Source organism: Apodemus sylvaticus, chromosome 13 (assembly GCF_947179515.1).
Source record: "Apodemus sylvaticus chromosome 13, mApoSyl1.1, whole genome shotgun sequence".
In the NCBI taxonomy this organism is placed as follows: domain Eukaryota; kingdom Metazoa; phylum Chordata; class Mammalia; order Rodentia; family Muridae; genus Apodemus; species Apodemus sylvaticus.
The window spans coordinates 72,500,652-72,522,614 of record NC_067484.1 but is presented as its reverse complement, the minus strand read 5'-3'; the positions used below and the strand labels follow the sequence as shown (position 1 = coordinate 72,522,614).

Here is a 21,963-nt window from a genome sequence, read left to right as displayed (position 1 = left end):
TTCTCTAAAGTATCTGATATCCCAGCACAATGTACATCTTATAGAATAAAGGCTCTCTTTCTTTCCCTTCTTCCTTCCCACCTTTTCTCCCTCTTCTTCTCTTTGAAGACTTATTTTATTTTGTCAAGGTCACAATAAAAATAACCTTAACTTTTAAGCCTATATGGTAATCAGCTTGAAAGCAATTTGGTATTTGATATGAATTATAACTAAAAACTAGTATTCCAAATTAGAAAAATAAAGTGTGTGTGTGTATATGAGAGAGAGAGAGAGAGAGAGAGAGTATGTGTGTGTGTATGTGTGTATGTAAGTATGTGTGAGTGTGTATGTATGTGTGCATGTGCACATGCACGTGTGCATGTGTTGAAGGCGAGGAATCAATCCAGTCTTTTATATTTCAAAAGAAAAAAAGCAACCTAAAGCATTGCCTAAATTGTTTCAAGCTTTTCATCCGAAGCGTGCTGGGTGTTTGTTGTGTTGGTTTGGTTTATGTTTGTTTTCAGTAGTCTTGTGGTGCACGTTTAGGAGCAATGGAGAAGTCCTTTGTCCTATTTCCTGTCCATTCCCATTATTCCACAACAGAACAACAGAACTTGATTTCTATGTATCACCAGCTAGAAACTTAGAAGTGTCTGAATGTTCCCTGTTTGTTTATTGCTTTTCTCAGCATTTCGTTGAGAAGACTGTTTGGAGATAATGGCCAACAAAGGTTCCAATATTATCTTTATCCTGAGCAAATATATTCCACATAGATACACGCCTCTTACTTAGTTGTTTGGGAAAGCTTCATAGCAATCTGCAGTAAAGACTGCCACATGGCTTAGCTGTGAGTGACTATAACTGTAATACATTCTTTTCCCGTGGAGGAGTCTATTGTGTTTCAAGGGTGTATATACATGCCACCCTTGCCATTAAGAAAACAGACTAACAGGGCAGCAGGTATCTGGCCTCCATAACTAATTCTTTCTATAGCAATTGGGTATACTTCTTAATTTCACTGCCAATTAAACAGTGTGTGCTTGAATATGTACATGTTCTACGATGCCTAATTGGCCAAGAAGTTGTGAAACCCAGTCCCGTAACTCAAAGAGAATGCAGGTGCATATACATATACCTAATTTTGGTAAATATTCCCTGAAGTATCACAATTATAAATCTTCAGAAGCCACGGAGTCCCAAGTGTTGCTGGTCGTGCAAGAGAAGGATGTAAGCTGAAACCATAAACAAGGAACAAAGACCACTGTTTCTCTAAGCAGCGCTGTACCAAAGACCAGATAGTGCAAAAAGATGATGTACTGAGCTAGCTCTCCAAAGCCCTGGTCTCAGAGGCCTGCAGAACCCACACAAAGCTCCTTCAAGGGAAAGCACACGGGGAGAAAAGCGCTGCCACTGGAAGATGCAAAGGTGAACGTGAGGAACCCTGGGCCACCAGAACGATGGGTCGGATATAGTCCTTGCAAATTTCAGAAAGCAGAATAAAGGCGTTAGTGCCTAGGTTGGCAGACACTGTGTTGAGAGGTAAATAACACACACACACACACACACACACAGAGGCTATTAGAACAATGAGTAATTAGAGAGACTACATTGTGAGTCTTCCTGCCAAGAAGCAATGGCTGGCTATAGATAGCTCTGCTGTCACCCTCAGGGTCTTGACAAGTAAAGCCCCTACCATGAAGAGAGTGAGGTGGGGAAAGACACTTGTACCTCACAAGAAAGAAGACAGGGATAACTCCCAACTTGGTCAGACCCAATGGTATTAGCTCAACCTTAGGTGTGTGTTCCTCTGATGGGCCCAGACAATGTTCCCATCTGACTCATATTCTGTAGCAGATTATGGGATCATCTGACATGTGCCGGATGATCCAAAGACTGGCAATTCTCTGCTGGAGCAGTCGGGGTGCCTGAAAGAAGCTGTATGGCTTTCCTAGTGGAATCCTCCGAACTCTTTCTGCTCATTGTGAAGCCGCCATGAGAGGCCTCTGATGACTATGTGGGAAGCTGACAGCTGTGGAATTTTAATTCTAGACTTCAACTAGGCAGAGAAAGGAAATGAAAATCTCCTTGCTGGCAACAAAATGAAAAATGTTTACATGGGAAATTAATCGTCAGCACAAAGAGCGTTCACCACCACTCTGTTCCTCAGCGTAATTGTCTGTTTGTTTCACTGCTGACTTTTTTTTAGATTCCATTTTCTAAGAATACCAGCAAAGAGTTTCAAAGGTAGCAACAAACCAAGGCGGGAACAAGACACAGAAGGCTAACAACCGTGTCTGCTTTTTCTTTCTCACCACTGTTAAAGCCACTCATTCTGTGAATTTCCTAGGCTTTGACAGTACACACTTCAAGTCTAGGTGTAGCGGCTGCCGGCTCAGTGGAGAGGAGCAGTCCTGACATCCTGACCTCACTTGCAAACACTTCATCCGTTGCAGACTCCTCTTCCCATCCCTGCCTCAGCCTTTCCAACCGGAAGAAACTTAGCACAGTACAAGGCACTTAAAGACTACAGAAACCCAAAACAGAGGGCAGGCCTCGAGGGATTACCACAGTTGTGCCAAGACGCCTCCTCCCTGCGACTGGAGGTTAGTCTGGTGCAGGGATCAGAGCCAAGTGTGGTCTAAGCTCAAGGAAGTAAGCTACTGCTTCAAATCTGGACTTTAACGGGTGACTTTTCAGTGATGAAGACAAAACAAGGTCTAAACAGCCGATAATAGCGCAAAGCAAACCACGAGGAAAAACACAAGACTCAAAAGCTTTGGGACAGCTCACAGTGTCTGAGGAGAGACTTTCCGGACGAAGAGCCAAAAGTCTTTTAAATTCTGAGATTATGTAGTTGCCACTCAACAATGAGACTAGAGTCATGTGGTGAGATGCCGCAGCCAGGAAGGCTCTCAGCTGAAGCTGACGGCTCCCACGTGGCCTCTGACCCACACACTGCCCCATGGTGCATGTGCACACATCCATGCATGTGTGTGAATACACACATGCACATTAACTAATTAATCAAAGGAAAATAATTAAAATTGTTTTAAAGCACAGGTCACGGTGCATTTGTCTTCTCAGTAAGAAAAAAATGAATGAGAAAGAGAATAAAAAGGAGAACATGGAGCCTTTGTTAGGCTGCAGCCAAAAGGCCTTTGAGGCTTGACGACAGAGCAGAGGCTTGTCCTTACCCCCATGACTCTGACAAATATGCTAATAAAATCTTTACCTCCCTGGAGTAGAAGCAATAAATATTTATTTAACACATCTGAGTTCTAAGTCTGGACGACCTCGTCCCACTAGATGAATTTATTTTCATTTGTCAGCAAGAAAGGAGAAACATTATATCTTGTGATCCAACTTTGAAAGTCCGTCAAAAGGAAAAAGAAAGAGAACACTGGGGTATTAGTCTATATTACACCTAGTGTGCCAAACTGCACCTGAACTCTAGGGAGGCACTGTCTACCACAGGAAGGGCAATGCTGCCACTCCCCCCACCCCACCCCATCCCACCCCCGCCACCCTGCACACCCAGCAGCTGATCCCAAGGCGAGCACAAAACACCAGACTTAACTTTTCTTAATATTTTAATTTTTATAAACTATTACTTTAAAAAATTAAAAAATAAATGAACCAGACCCAAAGTCTCTACAGACTTGATGCTGGTCATGTCAGTAACTCGGGGTATGTCAATCATGGGGTTTCAATCCTCAACTATTAGAAGTCTGATTTCTCATCACTAAAGAGGCTATTTCCTCCATCTTTGTACCAAAACATTACTGTGCTACCCATTAATGCCTTTAAAAAAAACTTTACCAAATGGAAAAATAATAGCTTATAACTGTATTTCTTTTGCTAAACCTTCAATCAAATGCTACTAAGGCACTTAACAATCTAGACAGGGAATTTAAATTTTCCCGGTCTGGGTGGATAGAGATAAGACTGTTGCTCTGAAGGTCTGAAGACATTCTGGAGCATTTATCTAGGTGACTTGCGTAAAAGACCTAAGAGCAAGCTTTCCAGAAAACCTGCATATCCACAGTGTTCATTCCAAAACCAACATCCACTCTTCCCCTCTGTGCCCTCTCCACTGCTGTGGTCTTAGCCACCCTGGTATCCGGTAGAAGCCATTTCAGGGGTCAGTGCTGTGGAGCTCTGTTCTGTCAGGCAGACTGAGGTGTCTTCACGGCATCGTAACAGACCACCGGGTTTGGAAGGAAAGTGCATTCTCATAAGAAGACACAACATATAAAGTCCGGTCTTTGCACATAAAGGAACAGTATCTACAGAGCCGCATGTACATCCTATAGGTGTCCAGGTCGAAAGAGGCCACTAAGCAGCTTCCCATAGCCTGTCCTCTAGACCAACTAGCACAAGCCTAAAAGGATGCAGGAAACAGAATCAGCTCGGAGTGGACAGGCTACAGCTCTGAACACGGTCTGGATTTCAACGACATTGGGTGAAGCACGGTCTGAGGGCTAAAGACACCTTTCTGTTGAAGAAACCTGGGAGGCAGAGGACCAGAGGAAAACCCTCCACGCCAAGTGGAACAAGTGTTTCAGAGCAAGGCATCAAGAAGGAAACAATGCTTCCGGAGGTGTGACAGCGTCTCTGAAAGGAAGCCCGAGGTAGAAGGAAAGCACCTGACAAGGATCCCACTTGCATTCCAACCACCAGGAAAATGCCATTTTAGAATCACACCAGACTATAAACCAAACATCCAACTCTACTTTTCCATGAGAAACATGTGGGCATGGTGGGAACCCCCACAGACAGAATATATAAACCCCGGGGCCCACAGTTCCACGTAGAGAGACACCACGGAGTTCTTCACGACACTCTAGTGTTTTGATTTGGCTCCCTTCCCCATCGCTGAAGATGAGCCCAGGGCCTTGTAGGTGCTACTAAACATTTATTCTACCATTGAGCTACACACACCCAATCTGCATGTGTGTTTTTAAAAAAGCTGAAGGCTTGTGGATTTATTTATCTAGTTAGTGGTGCATGCCTGGCCAGCATTCCATCACAGAGTTTCACCCCAGCCTCAGGCACTAATAATTTACTCCTCACCATTTTATTGTAAGGGTGTAAGGAACTGGCACACAGGAAGTGTTTGCACCAGGACCAAGCCCAGAGTGGGTGCACCTGGGTCCACCCTTTTCCCACTTACCATACGTAGATGCAAACACTGAGGGAAAGCTGGGATCTGTTCCAGGGTCGCCCAGCCAATGGAGCATGCCCCATCTTCAGGGACGCACCTGTCAGTACTGATACTGCATGTCTCTCTCAGGAACCACCTGGAGTGTCTCCCGGAAAGCCCTTTTGAAAGTTGAGGCCTGCTTTCAACCCCAAGGGTGCTGGCACCCCTTCTGAGTGCCCTGGAGAGGAATTTGAGATGTCTGACCCCCACTGTCAAAAGTAATTTTCTCAAATTATCTGTCGTTCTAATACCCATTTCCAGGAAATAGTCACTCCTTCAAATAGAACTTACCTTAAAGGGGGAGGGGAAGCCGTCTTTGAGGATATAGAATTTTTCCCACGGTGCTCAAGTGTTAACTACTGTTGTAGTTGTGGAAATCTATTGTGTGAGCAGAAACTTTAACATAGCTAACTTAAAGTTTTGGATATTCCTGAACCTAACCTAAGAAACACCGGCATTAAATAAAGAATATATCCAATAAAGAAAAGAAACATAGGCAGTCTCGGTTTTCTTCTCTATCTCTGTCTCTCTTATATTCTCTCTTTCTCTCTCTCCCTCCCTCCCTCCCTCCCTCCCTCCTTCCCTCTACCACTTGTCTCAAAATTTCCCTGGAAGGAAACATTCAACACAATACAAATGTTTCTGCAATTGCTGCAGCAAAGGCTCAGCTCTTTTGCTGAGAAACCACATTGTTTCAATTTGACCCCCAAATGAACTCTCCCGCAGCTCCTGCTCGGATGGCCTGGAAGGCTGCTCTCCTGCACCCTGCTCCCTCACGGAAGGCATTTGGAACCTCCTTCACTACAGCTTTGCTTTTCAAATTTCTAGTCAACTTTCAAACAAACTGCTAAGTTAAGAGAATTAGAATCATGTCTTTAACAAGGATCTATGCAGATGAGCCATGCATTGCAATATATCACGTGATCTTCACTAAAGAGAAAGAAAATAACAGCAATTGGAGCAGCGAGCAAGGCAGCGAGCAAGCTACTAGGAATTGGAAATTCAGGAGGAAAATAGATCTAACATGACTTAATTTGGAAACTTTTAATTAACGTAGTAGAAATCCAGACAGTTCTAAAGACAGACCAGTGGAAAGATGGAGCAGGTTAGCAAGCCAATTACTAGGTCTTCATGGCAGACAGACACCAAACAGCAGGAAACAAAGTGTGTCCTGCTTCATCTTTAGACCACACGGAAGTCTCTGTTCAACTATAATTAAAGTTATAGGCTAAGAACAGCCAGTGACTTTAGCACAAATTTACACTGTCAAGTAAGCTGCTTCAATGAAGCCAAGGAATAAATGTAATCGAATCTTTGATTGAATTGATTGTGACAGTATAGACAACCAAGTTTCATATAATACAATTAAATCTTAAAAAAAAAAAAAAAAGAGTCCTCAGGAAGAAAGGGGTTTAGGAAGGTTTAGGAAGAGACTTAGTAACAATTAAATGAAATGATGTGGAGACCTGGCTTCCAGACCATGGTGACAAGATTTGAATAACTTAAGATTCTATTATCAAGAACTGAGCAAACTCCCAGGCCAGGGCACCGGATGATGTGTAGGTAGATCCAATTCTACAAGAGAGCAAAAATCAGAGACTTGGTTCTGACCATTTGGGCTTTGGAAAAATCAAGTCCAGACAATCAACAGGAGGGTTTAGAGGAGGTATATGCAGACAGTTTGATTCTGTATTGACTAACAGGCTGAGTTCAATTGCACAATCAATTCATGAAAAAAATATTTACAAAGTTCTTACTTTCTGTGAAGTAGCAGGTATCTGGTAGGCACTTGGTAATCTTTGTAAAACTAGAAAGCATTTTTATCAAGACGTAACATCCCATTGATTTAGACTAAGATCATCAAAGGAGCAAACACGAGTTTCTAAAGTGCTCTAAGGGGTGTGGCCGTCAAGGAGATGTTTCCATAGGAAAAGAACTTCGACACAAGCATGGAGACCATGGTTTGCATCCCCAGGACTCATAGAAAAGCTGGGCATGGCAGCATGTGTCTGTCACCTCGGTGATGGATGGAGACAGGGGCGGTACAAGGGCTTGCTGCCCAGGCTCTCCGAAATGGCAAGTTCCAGCTTTAACAAGGAACCTTGACATAACAAACAAGATGGATGAGCAATGGAAGAAGATAGGGGCCATCAACCTGCAGCCTCTGCATACGCATGCAAGGATAAACACACACACACACACACACACACACACACACACACACACACACACATACACACACTCACACCTGCAAATCACAAGCTATGAAATCAAAGAAAGTCTCTTCAGGAAAGCAGTGAGCTGGTTAATATAACTCACCAGGTCAAGTTCTCACTATCTTAATCATAGAACCTCTGACACCCTCCGATGCTGCAGGACCGTGAAGCATGACTGGATACTTCGTACAGTGTTCACTTTTTCAGCTGGTTTAACAGCATACCTACAATGCATTGCGGTGAAGGTTCCACCACATGCTGCCAACTGCACACATGCCGATATGCCACACTTAGCAAGTGCCTGACTAACGTTCAGACTATGGTCCCAACGGGCCTTAGGGTAATGGTTACGAGGATGATCTAGTAAAGGATATGAAACTCTCCCATGGAGGAAGTACTGAGTACTTAATACCAAACACTTAGGGGGCCATGTTTCCAACTATCTTCATCAGTATGTTTTATTCATCTAACTCCTGACTATGGTTTTTCCTTCATGGGCTGCAATGTCCAAGAAGCCTTGTCTTCGCTTCCTAGCTCTTTCCTGTCCAAAGATGGTTTCCTGTATTAGACACCAGCTTTATCCAATAAAAGTGTCCTCAAAATGCCTGGGTCTGTATTGAACAAAACAACTTTTGTAAAATTCTCCCCACTCGACCTGTGGTATTTTTCCCTGCTGGAACTGTATCAACTCTAGTTCCACCGGGAAGGCTGTTACCTGCCCCAGTAATCCAAGGACAGCTGTGTGTGATGGCGATCTGAGTGCAGGAGCTGCAGGGCTGGAGCTGGTCAGGCAGAGCCGCACCTCCGTGCACACTCTGAAACTCCTCTGTTCTCACTATCTATCGGGGCGGCTCTGATTCAGTATTTTCACTGGCAGCAGCTATTTGGCAATTCTCCCCCACCCCACCCCACCCTGCTCCTTTTTCCAATCAGTGTCTCTAAGTCCCAATTTCAGCCAAAAAGGTGCGAACAGACCTTCCTTTCTTCAGCCATGTTCCCCTGTATTGTTTCCACCATCTCGAATTCAAGTGATTCTTGTATTGTCCTCCATGAAAGTGAGGATGGACATTGGACCACAGAGCATCAGGGCTTTGAAATGCCTCTGTCTATATGCTCCGAGGGCATACAACGCCCCGAGGGCAAACAGGCAGCAACGACTCTGTTCTAAGAGATTTCACCTTATGAAAACAACGCAGCTTCTTCCTACCACCATGAGCATATCCATTAGAGCACCACCGAGAGTCGATCCTAGCTGGAAACCCTAGATGAGGTCTGTGACTCTCCCTGGAAATGGCAAATCATGCAAACCCAGCATCCTGAGCTAACGTGTGAGCACTTTTTGCTTGATAGGGTGTAAAAGAAGAGAGCACAGAATTTAAGAGTTGTGCTTCTAGGATGGTTAGATCTGATTTAGTTGTTCCCCTCACCTCCCTAACACTGCAGAGTACTCATGATAGAGGCTTTGCGTCAACGACTGCTTCACCTGACTAGACCCATCTCGCTTCCCAGACCACAAGATCAATAACCTGAGATATTGTAACTCTGCACAGGGCCAGGCTGTTCAAGGTTATAAATCCTGAAGTAGGCGACCTGGCTCTGTCCAGAAATGGCAGGCTGTCATGTACCTATGACCACTGACTCATTTATTTATTTATTCCACAAGCATTGGAGCATTTATTGATCACTGAGGATGTGCCAGATTCTAGTTAGACACGAGTAGGGAGAGCGAGCTGGCTTATAGATGGATGCAGGCTCTAGTCCAAGGTCCCATTAGAACATGTTAAGGAGGGTTGGGGTTTGTTTCCATGCTGTGTAATGGCAATGCCAAATTGGTTTGCTAGCTATTCAAAAGTTCTGAGTGATGAAACTTTCCCATCTCTGAATTCACCACCCTACCCACAGAGCAAAGGGAGGGGGGGGCAAGACATCACAGCCTTACTGTATGAAGAAACACAGGCGTACATGGTCAGTCAGTACTTCAAGGTTACAACCATAGCGGGTCAGGAAAGCACGCTGGAATTTGGAGGGCAGTGGTGCAGGTCAGATGCATTGACAAGGTCCATGAGGTTATTCCCACTGGGGTGCCAGGGATTACCTCACAGAGATCATTCTCAGCCTGAGAACACCTTTGTCAGGAGGGCATTCCTTACAGACCAAGCAAGCAAAGACACAGAAGAAAGGACACATCAAGGATAACAAGTGAGCTAAGTTAACCACTTTCATTGCTACAAATAAAGGATTATGGTTCCTGGCAAGATAGTTTTGCCTCAGAAATTAAATCTAGGAAGATCTAAAACCATGAGCTGAAAAAAGAAACTTATTTGTGTGTGAGGGGGGGGGGGAGAGATGGGGGGGGGGGAACAGAGGACAGATAAAGAGTTTCCAGACCACTGCTGACCTGTTGCTCTCACTGGGAAGCTTAGGAAAGAGCTTAACTCATGTGAAGAGGACTACAGTGCTGGCCTATGTTGCCTTCACTGAAAGGCTCGGGGATGGGCCAAACTCACCTAGAGAGGCTATTGGTGCCAATCCTGACATTTCACATGGAGATCTTGAAGCTAACACCTCCCAGAGCGAGACCGAAAAAGACCCTCTTGGGCAGACTTGCCTTTCCCCAACTTTTGTGAATCAGGTGAGGAGATTTCCCTGAAATAATCAGGACTATTGACTACATGAACAAGTCAAATGGAAAACAATTTTATTAAGATGCTGCTAGGAGCTCCTTTGCAGTTTGAAGTATGACTAGTCAGTCAACAAGCCCTGAGAGTGACAGGGAACTTAATCCCTAATGCATGAGGTCACCCAGTCTGCTGAAGGAGGAGCACAGTCTCCCCTTTCAGACATCTGGCACAGCAGGAAGCCCCTCTGTCTCTGTGGCAATACTAGGGGACTTGCCACAAAGAAGGACTGGCTGCGGCTACCTTCCTACCTTCCTTCCGAGGAGTAGCAGCAGGCTTCCTTTCCCTCTCAGGTCCCTGGCCTGTCCTCCCTTACTCCCTGCCATGTAGCCCTCAGTCCAAGGACAGGAGGGGAGCAGTAAAGATGGCTGGACCTTTAACTGGAGGCCATGTGAGCAGGGAACCGGCTCTGCTCAATCAGAAGGCAAAGAACCTGAGATGGCCTAGTAACCTGAGTAAGAACACTCGGCCATCTGGAAGACACCTGCACTGTGGTTTCTTATTGCTTAGCAAATCAAGTTCTTGACTTCCAGGTCTGACTTTTGAGGCTCACCCCCGATAGCACAGGGTCCCTTATCAGAAATCAAATACCACTGAACATATAGATTCCTGATATAGTGTTTTCATCTGGAATTTTCCTCCACCCCCTCTAAATATTCTTAATTCTACATGTACCCCATGCTTGTTAAAGACTACTTTCGAGACCTGGGAATAGAAAATGTAATAAGGCGTATTACTCCCAATAAGAAGAAAAGAGTTCACTTCTAGGGTTTAGTCAACTGTGCCTGTCTTCCTGTTGGGGCTTCTTTACACTATACTCAGAATGACAGAGGCCGTCAGCCATGGGTAGTTAGAGGGGGCATGCATGTTGTAAACCTGCCATTTCTAGCTCTAGATGAACTTCTATTTCCTTAATGAGAAAGCCTTCCAACAGTACCATCCATCCCCAGCCTCTGTGAATCTCACATGTGGCCCTGGATTATGGAGGCTTGCAGTGTTTGTTAGATTTGTTGTACAAGTTAGTTCTTCCTTCCACAACTAAAATATGCATGCGCCGAGGTCAGGGGCCAGGTGTGTGCCTTCTGCAATGTAAGTGACTATGCTTAGTTGAAAATGATGTTCAGTCGGCAGGTGAAGGTTGCCTGTTGCCACAGCTTACTATTCTTATCCTTGTATGTTCAGGCGTGTTGCCTTCCTGTCCTTGGGACCAAAGATTCAGATTATACGCAAAAGAAGTGAGCGTTAAAACTCGCAAGCCTGGCAGGGATGTGCCTCTGGATTCAGGAGGGGATTTTTACAGCTGTAGGATAAGCTGCTGTGAGCTTTGAGAGCCACAGACAGATCAGACCCAGAGCGCAGGCAGCTCACTGCGGAGTACTCAGGGCATGGCTCGGAGCCTCAGGGAACCAGCAGTCCTGACTACTCTCTTTTGGCAAGTGCCCCACTTAATGGTGTAGCCACAAAGTTTCTTTCCCTTTTAACAAATAAATGGCAAGTAATTTCATTGTATAAATGAAAGTTACATTCATTTCAGGTTCAAGGCACTTGACAAGGAGAGGATAATGATACAAAGTACATCTACTTCACCAAAACTAATCGTGGCAACTCATTAGTGCTAAATTTTAAAAACAAAATCCAACTTAATAGACATTAGTGTGTACACACAAAATATTTATTAAGCTTCTACCTCATATTTACTATTTTCTAAGCATGATATGTGAAGTAGGTAAATCCTCTGCAGGTCTATAATCAGTTGGGTGATAGGAAAAAAGGTTATGTACTTCTAACAAATTATGTCATCAAGTTGGTCCATATTATGTCATTGCAACTAATTGAAACTAGTCGATTGGTATTGGAAGCTTAAGTGAAAAGAAATTTAAATGCTTAAATCCCAAACTAATAGAGCTGACAATATTTACCATGTACTTACTGGTCAGAGCATTGTAGTTTTTTTTTTTAAAACTAATGTGATAAAATATTATTAAAACTTTCTCAAAGATAAAAATGCCCCTAAATAACTATTTTGGATAAATTTAACCCCAGTGCTAACCTGTTTTCTAGTTCAAGCCAGAAGAGCAGTTTAAAGTTAGAATCTTGCAACACATCATCTGACAAGATAACAGTCGAAGCACACTTGAAATCTTCTCCCTTTTGTATGTCTGGATTGAATTTGCTGATAAGATTGCTTTATCCCTGGCCTTTTCTTGCACAGCACAAGAATTATATAGATAAAGCAAGCAAATACACTCCTACATCACTACAGCAACATTTGAATTACCAAGATGAATCAGATGGAATCAAAGACTTTTTTTTTTTAAGCATAATTATTCAGATAACTGTTTCAATCTTCCATTTCACTGAAGCTGCGAGGATCTGGTCTTAGATGACCTCCCACCATTGAACCCCACTAATGAATCAGCCTGGGTCGAGGACCTGGCAGCCCCTGCAGCAACACTAGCACCACCTTCAGGTCTCCCAAGGCATTGCATGCACACCAGGGCTTTTAGTGACCAGGTAAATAAATATTTAAATGTTCAAAATTCTTATCTGGGAATTATTCATTCAGTGTTGAAAATTATTTGTATTTTACAAGTGCATTTTCTGATTTTAGAAGAGTTTATTTTAAGATTTAATTCCTTTTGTCTGTTTATTATAATCTGATCCATATCTAACTTTTTAAGAAATGCATAGTAGTAAAATGGAACACACTTTGAATAGCTATTTATTCCTAGATTTTTTTTACTCGGGTACCATCTCTAACCTATCTATACAGCTCAAGAGGAAGCTGGACTGGGGCTAAATCCAGGTAGATTGGTTATCTCTTCTGTCCTCATTCTCCAAACAATCCCCAATTCTCCCCTTCAAAGGCACAGGAAGGATTGGTGAAAGACAAGATGGCGCCATATAAAATGACCCTTCAAGGCAGCACCAGCGGTCACCGCAGCAACCAATCAACTGACATCCCAAACCCACTGGCAAGGGCCACCAGTAAGAGCAACCCTTCCCACTGCTGGCACTTTCCCTTAAACCAGGGACGTTTATGTTAATGTGGGCAGTTCTGAAAGAGCTTGCTCCTAAGCCATGAAGACTCCTTCGCAGCATGTTCAGAAAGCACAGTGCTTTGAAAGCTATAATAGAGTCAACTGGTCTTTTTTAAATCATCAACCACAGTGAACCAAAATCACCCCAGTTCCTAGATCCCTGTTAAAACATTCCATGCCTGAGATTAGGCTTTTGAGAGTTATGGCAAATATACACTGGGAGACAGGCCTACTACTATCTGGAGGATAAAAGCAGGACATAAATTTTGACAGTGAATTAAAAATCTGTTTTTTCAAACTAGTTTCAATTGGATCACTTATATATTCTGAAACGCTTTCTCCTTGTTGTCATATACAGGTCAAGTACTTACAAAGTAAAATGATAAGTTGGCAACACATCATACATAGAGATTTCGAGATTGAAAACCAGCAAAGAGCTAAAGGAAATGAAAAAAAAATCAAAGATCCCTTTAGACTGACAGTACATACAAACTCTACAGACTGCAAACAGTAATGGGAAAGGGATGTTTACTAGAAAACTGAAAAAGCTGGAGAACAAGTCATTGATAAAAATAGCATGGTCAATAAAGGTGCAGAAAACTATGCTTAGAAAACATAACAACTTAACACTGTTCTTGGGTGGCAGCCACCTCAGGAATCACCTCCAACAGCAAAATCGTGTGATTGGCACCCCCTGCAATTATGCTCAGAGGCCAGAGAACTGAAGATAACCATATATATCATGTTACTTAATTATCTATTATTTTAATAATGCAAATGGCACTCTATGAATCATGCATGTCTCCAAATTACTATCGTGAAACCCTAGGTTCTAGTTTGGTTTCTGTTGCTGTGAGAAATGCTATGACCTAAGCATCCTGGCCATGAAGGGGTTCACTTGGCCTAGAAGTTCCAGTCCACCCAGAGGGGGAGCAGGGCAGAAGCCAAGACTGGAACCTGAAAGTAGGAAGTAAGGCAGAGACCAAGGAAGAACACTGCTTACTGACTGCACCTCACCACTTGCTCTCCTGGATATACAAGCTAGGACTGCCTGCCTGGGTGGCTCCACCCACAGTAGACTGGGCCCTCCCATATCAATCATTAATCAAGAAAATGACCCACAGACATGCCCACAGGCCAATACAATTGAGGTAATTCCTCAGTTGGGGGTCCTTCTTCCCAGGTTATTCTAGTTTGTGTTACACTAACCATTACACCCTACCCACTTAGGGTATGCAAAAAAATCAAGAGATTTAATCATAACCTGTAGGATTCTAAAGTTTACCAACTAATTTCTTAAGTTGGACTGAATAGATTATAAATTTGTATTTGAAATGAATCTTTTTTTAGAATATGGAGATCAGATTCTCTGTAGTATTTTACATTATGTAGATGAAAAGTTGTGTTCCAAGAAAAAGCAAATATGTAGGTGAAAATGTGTGTTTCAAGAAAAAGCAATGCTCGTGGATTTCCCAGAGCTGGTCAGTATTTAAACACCCTGCTCCCCAAAAGGAATGGCTCCCGTACGTGAGTCAAACCTTCTAGCAAACGAGATAAAGAGTTCTACAAAGTAATTCCAGTTTTAATCAAAGAAAGGAAATTAACTTCATCTTGCTAAAAAGAAAGAGGTTTAAGACATCTTGAGCATCAGGATTTAGAAATATATATCTGAACCTTTTTTTTTTCTTTTACATTATTACACACGAAGATTTTTCAAGAACTGGGACTTTCCAGATACGAGAATTGCTAGAAAGTGACTTGGAATCACCCTCAGACAATAACTGCTGCTGGTTTTATTTCAGGCAATGGGCTTGTGCCAGGAAGGACTCACGCCTTGATGAAAGGCGCACCGAAAACTTGTGAGAATTTTTTTGGTTTCACGGGTAAAAATCCTCCCAAGAGAAACAAACTGTGATCATCCATGCCGACACCACACACCATGGGCTACAGGAGGAAATCGGCATTTAGTATTAATTTGTCTTTGCCTTTCAGCTTTTGAGCCATTCCAGCTGCACCCTCGGCTTGGTGCACACGCCTCTCCTCCACAAAGCACGCTCCGCCCCCTACTCCAGAAACCTGGTATTTTGCCTTGACCTTGATCTATAGGACCAGGTTTGGCAGGGTTCAACAGTCCTATTTATGTTTAACTAAAACTGTTACTTGATACATTGCAACATACAGCCTTTGTGGTCTAGCTATAGGGATACAAAGTAAGCAGGGCTCTAGGAGAGAGACAAGCGAGGCGCCCACTCCAGTCAAAGAACTGAATAGAGCACACTCCACCACCACCTTATTACTCTACACACACGGTTAATCAAGGAGGTAACTTGAAGGCAACTGCTTGCAAAGAGCCCGCTTATTTGATTTTACTTTTGTCTCTTTTGTCTTTCTCCCCCCCCCCCGCCCTGCCCCCATTCTTTAATTCATTAGCAAGTCGGCCCAAGCAAAACCTACTTAGCCTGGTGCTCTGACACCCACTTGTTGCAATGACAGGCAAGGCATATGTTAAAACAAAACAAAACAAAACAAAATACAAAGCTCACTCTTAATGAAATCCAATCTGAACTCACTTGACTGCCTCTGACTCATCTTTCTCCTTGGAAGCTGATTCTCAGTTGTTCTCAAAGAAAACATCAAGTATATCAGATCCAATTTTAATTCACTAAATTCCACCCTCATTTCGAAGACAAATGAAAAGGGAAACACAAGAAGTGAATAAGGGGTTCCTATAAATTAGGGCGTGGGTGCTCTGAGGGCCAGCAGCATCCTCCGGAGGGCTTGCCAGGCTGCGAGGACGCTTCAGAACAGTTCTGTCATCCTTTCTTCCCCACAGAAGTTTAACACATGTATTTAGCTGCTTTCGATGTATATTTTCTATGCTGCTTTATTTAATTAGAAATTCAACGGTTCTCTCTGTATACTCCTTGTGAGAAATAGCTACATCTTAATTTAGAGGTTAATATGCCTGCCCTCTAAAACTGAATTTTCTCTTTAAAAAAAAAAAAGTTATAGGCCAGCAAAAAAAAAAAAAAAAAAAAAAAACAAAACAAAAAAAAAACAAAAAAAAAAAAAACCAAACCATATATTTGAATAACGATACACAATGTGTTCACTAAAAAAATAATACCTACCACCATCCACCATTAAGGACAGCATACACTATAGTTTGTGACTTGGGCACAGACTTGCAGATTTTGGTAAGTTTTAGCTGCCTGTAATATAAGAGGCATTGCTTTGTTTGAGCCTTCCTGCAGGTCTCCCTTCATGCATGTCACAACATGTCAGTCTTCTTAAAGGACAGAATAGGTCCTGTTGTTTGAGTTAAATACACCCTTTCTCTGAGACAAGAATTTTAGTTTTGTATTCAAAATGACTGCAAGTGAATAGCTCTAAGTCACCACATCCAACTCCTATAGACTGCTATAAGGCAAAGCTCCTATATGCTGGAGACAGAAAAAAACCTTCAAAAGGTCAGATGGGGTGGGAACAATAAAGACTTAGGCTGAGTGATGGAGAGCTGCTGATACTTCTATGTAATAATTGATCAGCTAACTGAGAATTCCCTCTGTTGACCATTTCTTACCATTTTGAGAATCTTAATACTCTTGGGCTTCTATTCTCCCTTTCTTCAGTCCAGGAAGACCAACCTGCAAAAGATGTTTAAATACAGTAGACACACTGCTTCACCACAGGTCAGCAAATGCAAAAATGCCTCCTCAGAGGTCACAGACAAATAGCCACTCTGTGTGCTGAAGAGAAGTCTCAGGCAAATTATTCTAAACGTTTCCCTGAAGGGGCTTCCCAGGTGGTTTGCAGGTTTACATAGGGGACAAAGGAATGCCTAGCACCCGGTCTGCACTCCTGGGCTATTCTTAGTGTCTGCTTCATCTTTAAATTGCAGTTCAAAAGGTTTAGCGACTTAAAAGTAGACCCAAGTGATAAAAATAGATTGTTTTCTGGCTGCTCTTTGTTCCCAGACATACTACTGGCAGTATATTTGCAATCAAGACAGCAGAACAAGAATCAGCCTTCCACCGTAGTGTAATGCCTCAGAGTGGATATTTTTGGAAATGGCACTGCATTACATAACCTTCCGTGTTTAAAAAAAAAAAAAAAGACCTACACAGGGGAGAAAGTCAGGACTATGCACCATTACGCCCTCTCCCTAAAGCAGAGAAGCATTAATGTACAGGCAGCGGTGTTCCCCCTCCACTTCTATTCCATTAGAACACAACTCTTTTGTTAATGTAAGTTCCGGAAAAAAAAAAATTAAGATGAATGGAAAAACTAAAAGTTCTCCAAACCAGTATCAGAGGCACTTGGAGTTTCCCTATAATGTTGTTATAGAAACACAAATGCAAATCAGGTTATTAGCGGCATCAAGAAAAAAGTAGCTATTTATCTTTAATGCTCCCGCACCCCAAGTTCAACTGCTTTATAAGAAAATGCAGGGAGGGGGGGAAGTGTTACAAGAACTAAAACACGTAAAGCCCCACGGCCGCCGCTGCAGCAGCAACACTGAAAGAGTAATCAAGTGTAAGGATTTTATAAAGGGAGGGAAAGCTTGCATGCACCAAAGTGCATTTAATGCAAAGGAACAAAACAGTTCTCAACAACGAGCAAGAAGAACATTAACCACACCAGCAAGCAAAACCCCACCCCTTCACAAAAGAATTCATTTCTCTCAACTTGTGCATTAAACAAAGGAGGGGGGCAAGTTAAATCCCAGCGTTAATGCAGCGGGAGCGAAATGACACAATTTCTCCAAGGTGTCAGCTTTAGCTCTAAAATTTAGAGGGAGAAAGCATGTACTCTGCAAGGTTGAAGGGTCCAGCTAAGAGCAAAGGCAAGGAATCGACACAAAAGAGAAAGCAGCAGCGCTCCCAGCTGGGAATGGGAATGGTTTATACTTACAGACAAAAGCCCCGCTCCCTGTTCACTCTCCTGCTCTCTACACCTGAAACACAAATGTGGATGAAAAAGGGCATCATGCTAGAAAGACAGCTGAGGGGGAGGGGGAGGGGAAAGGGGTGGAGGAAGAGGAGGGCGGAGGGGGGGGAGGGAAACAAAACCCCAACCCGCTTCACTTCCACGAAGTGCAGCCTCGGAAAAGGAGGGGAAGGGTTCCCTGCCTTACGCGCTCTCTCCAAGAGTGTGTGTGTCTTATCTCTCTCTCTCTCTCTTTAAATCAGTCTCTCAATCTCAACTCACTCTCTCTCTCTCTCTCTCTCTCTCTCTCTCTCTCTCTCTCTCTCTCTCTCCCCCCCCCCATCTCCTCCCACCTCCTCCTCTCTCCTCTGCTAGTGTACTAGTGAACAATGAGCTAATTCTGATGGAGCTGGCGCGCGGCCAGCGCCCCAGCCTTGCTGCCACCGCGGAGCCAGACTGCTTACTCGGCAGGAATCGGCGGCTCGCGGCCCCGTGGGCGCGCGGCCAACACGCGCGCGCTCCCCGGCCCCCGCTCCCGCGCCGCCGCCGCCGTAGGGCACCGGGCCCTGGAGGGGGAGGGGGAGGGGACCGCGCCGAGCAGCCCCGGGAGCGCAGCGCGCACTCTGGCGGGCTCTCCGCCTCGCCGCGCGGCGGCTTTGCAGACAAATAAGGAGGCGGAGGCGGCGGTTTGGGGGCGTGCCAGGCGCGGAGGCGGCCCGCCAAGGAGAGGCGGCGCAGCCCTACTGTAATAATAAACCTGCGGCCGGGGCATCTGAGGGAACCGGGACAGCCACGGCCCTGCCGCCTTCCCTTTTATGTGCCTATCCTGAGCACAGCAAAAAATGGTGCCCACGGCAGCATCGGGGCGCGCACGGAGGCCCCCGATGCCGGTCCAGGTTCCCCGCGGCGATCGCCCCCGCGCGGGGAAAGCCCGAGGCTGGAGCCCGCAAGGCTGCGGCAGTGGGGTCAGGGGCTGCGGGCAGGAGGACACACACGCGCACGATCGCGTGCACAATCACTCGCGCGCACTCGGACACTTTTTAGTCACGTGCGCGCGCACAGACTGTAAGAGAAGGGCTGCCTGGTGGGTGCGACCGGAGACGCTCGGCCCTAGCGCTTTTCTTTCCCCAAGGATTGCAAAGTTCTCAGGCTCAACCCCTGTAGAGCAACTTTCCTGAAGTTGTGGGTTTCTGGGGGGGGGGGGGGGGGGGGAATCTGATTTGTTTTTAAAATTCATGTAAAAAATCGATCTTTTCCTAGTAATGTAATAGCTCAAAATGTTGCAACAAACTGGTGGCGGTGCCAGGACAGCAGGGTATCATACTATGGAAACTGTCAGATGTTTCCTAGTGAAGATTAGTTCCTAATTAAATTGCCTTGCCAAGTGCAGGGGGCTGGGTGGGGCAAGGGGGGTAGAGACGGGGGGGGGGGCGGGGGGGAGGGATGAAGGTTCCCAATGTCTTCTAAATTTGCTATGCACATTTTACCCCTAATCGTTAAAAGCACTATTTTCCATTTTAAAAAAGAAAAGACACATTTACAAAACCCAATTTTAAGCCATGTGTTTATAGAATGTTAATTTTTTTTCGAGTCAAGCACTAGATACAGAAATAGCAAACCTTGTAAAGTAATCGTTTACAAGTATAATTCTAAAATAGCTACAAGCTTATTGGACGACTGGAGTGCTTTTCAAAGTACAAAAGCAACTAGAGCAACAAGTACCTTTCAGAAGACGCGTCTAGGATGGTTGAGAAGCCCGGAAGATCTCCTGCTCCATTGAAAATGTGACTGTTATTTTATCCCCCAAGAGTGTTTGGGAGCAGAGAGTGAGACACAAGCAGAAAGGGCAGGTGGCTAAGACCAAAGAAAAGCAGTTCAGCAAATCTCCCTGATGTATATTCATGGTCAATGTTTTCCTGTCAGAAAATACTGGAAAGAAAATGTGGAGCACGATAGTCTGGGTGTTGGGGAGAAGGCACGGGGGAGGGCGGGAAGAGCAGTTTCTCTAGTTTGAACTCCTGAAAGGCAGGTCAAAGGGACCTCACGGGAGCTCTTTGCCATGGGGCCAACAGTCACTACCAAACCAAAGATTACCACAAATCCATCCCAGCAATTTGTCAGAAGTTGAATCTTGGACAGGAGAGATGGCTCACTGGATCTGCCACCAAGCCTGACAACCGGAGTTGTTCCTCAAGACAGGCGATAGGGGGAAAGAAAAATAGAAAAAGAAAAGGAAAAAAAAGAAAGAAAATGTAGGAACTCCAGCAATTTGTCCTCTGACCCCTGTTGTGGTTTCCAGTCTGCAGAACCCTTGCTGCACACACATGAGGACCTGATTTCAGATCCTTCATATCCCTGAAAAAGACGGGCGAGGCAGTGAATGCAACCCCAGAGCTAGGGGAACAGAGACAAGCAAAATTTCCCAGAGCTCTCTGGCCAGGTACCCTAGCTAAATAAGAGCACACCAGGCGCAGTAAGAGTTTTCTCTCAAAACTCCCAGCACCCGCCTCAAGGCTCTCGTGGTGTGGGGTGGCTTGTACCCCCACAAGAAACAAATTGGCAACGGAGAGGTGGAGCAGATAGAAAACAGTGCACACACGCTACACTGCGGAGAGGGGACCAACTGGAGAGTGATGGTGACAGATGGTGAGAGAGAGGTCTGAGGTCAACATGCTCGCTTTGCCCAGTAGCATCTGTGGGACGGAAGGCATTCAACAGTCTGGAATTTAGCCGACACAAGCTCAAGCCCGGATCATGATATGTGACCGTGGGATCCCCCACCCCACCCCCGGTTCTGAGATGAGGAAAGGTTCACTTTCTGGATTGGACACCTCAAAGAAGGACCGTGATGCAACCGGATGCCATGTTGGGGTCTGCTCCGAGGCTGCATGAAGCCTGAGACCCGTGTGCACACATGTGGTCTGTGCTGTTGAGGGATGGATGCCTCGGTGATATCGTTGGGCTTTGCGGCTTCATGGAGTCACGCTGGGGTGAGTGACCCGTGTAGCCACCTGAGGCTGTGTTGAGGCCTTAGGTCCATTCGCTCGCTGAGTGAGGGCCATGAGTGGGTGTTTTGTGCTAATGTGGCCAGAGGCCATGTTGATTCCTGAGGTCAGTGTTACCACGGAAGAGCATATGATGTCCGCCGGATGTCTGAAGCCATACGATACTCATGGACATAGGAGAGCCCCACCTCCTCCTTATGGCTGAGGCAGGGGCCCGGCAGTGGTTTGGGCAACAGAGAACTGGCCCCAAGCCTCCCCCCACCCATGCTGACTGGCTGTGGTACGGGCACTAAAGACCTGTCCCTGCTCCCCTCTGGCCGCTGCAGAGTTCTTAGTTGATGACTTCTGGTGTGGATGCAGAGAAAGACTGGTGCTCCCTTATGAAGCTGGCCACTAGGAATGTGACCATGCTCTAGTGAGTATCTAGACAACACAAAATGGACTCGTTTTTTTTTTTTTTTCTTTCCCAATCTTGCCTTTTTTGTAGGGGTTGGGTGGGTTCCAAAGGAGGGGCCCCAGGAGGACTGAGAGGTAAGCATGATCAGGTCCGCGTGAGACCCTCAAGAAATCAATAAATAAAAATATTCCTTCAGTCACATAAGTAAATGGATCAATAGATGATAGACAGACAGACGGACAGATAAATAGACAAGATGTAATGCTTGTCATATAGCAGCTCCCTCTGAAATGAAACATTTACATTGGGGCAGAGGTTAGGGTTCATAAAACTCAAGAGGTAAATGTATTTTACACCTCCCGCTAAGAAATGGGAAGCTTTGAAGACCCCCATTCCCTCTCCAGCTTGATAGCACCATTAAACAAAGGCTGGAGGAAGACACTGTTCCACCAAGCAGTGGGGAGGAAAGTTCTTGTATACCTCAAGCTGCTTAACGGTGTCTGCAGAGACTTCGA

At 44.8% G+C, this 21,963-nt stretch overlaps 1 protein-coding gene across 3 annotated transcripts in view; it reads right to left on the bottom strand.

Annotated features, from left to right (window-relative positions):
- Nrep (neuronal regeneration related protein) overlaps positions 1–18,669 on the bottom strand; it is a 27,470-nt gene extending 8,801 nt beyond the window's left edge. The window contains exons 1-3 of one of the 3 annotated variants that reach the window (XM_052155321.1): positions 18,511–18,669; positions 18,032–18,074; positions 16,701–16,764 (exon numbers count right to left, since the gene is read on the bottom strand). In XM_052155321.1, coding sequence (XP_052011281.1) covers positions 16,701–16,703 — 3 coding nt within the window. In that variant the 5' untranslated portion in view covers positions 16,704–16,764; positions 18,032–18,074; positions 18,511–18,669. Of the gene's footprint in view, positions 1–16,700; positions 16,765–18,031; positions 18,075–18,254; positions 18,290–18,399; positions 18,456–18,510 lie in introns of those variants that run through there. The other 2 variants (XM_052155322.1, XM_052155323.1) reach the window with 2 other exon arrangements.
- Between the last annotated feature and the right edge of the window lie 3,294 nt (positions 18,670–21,963).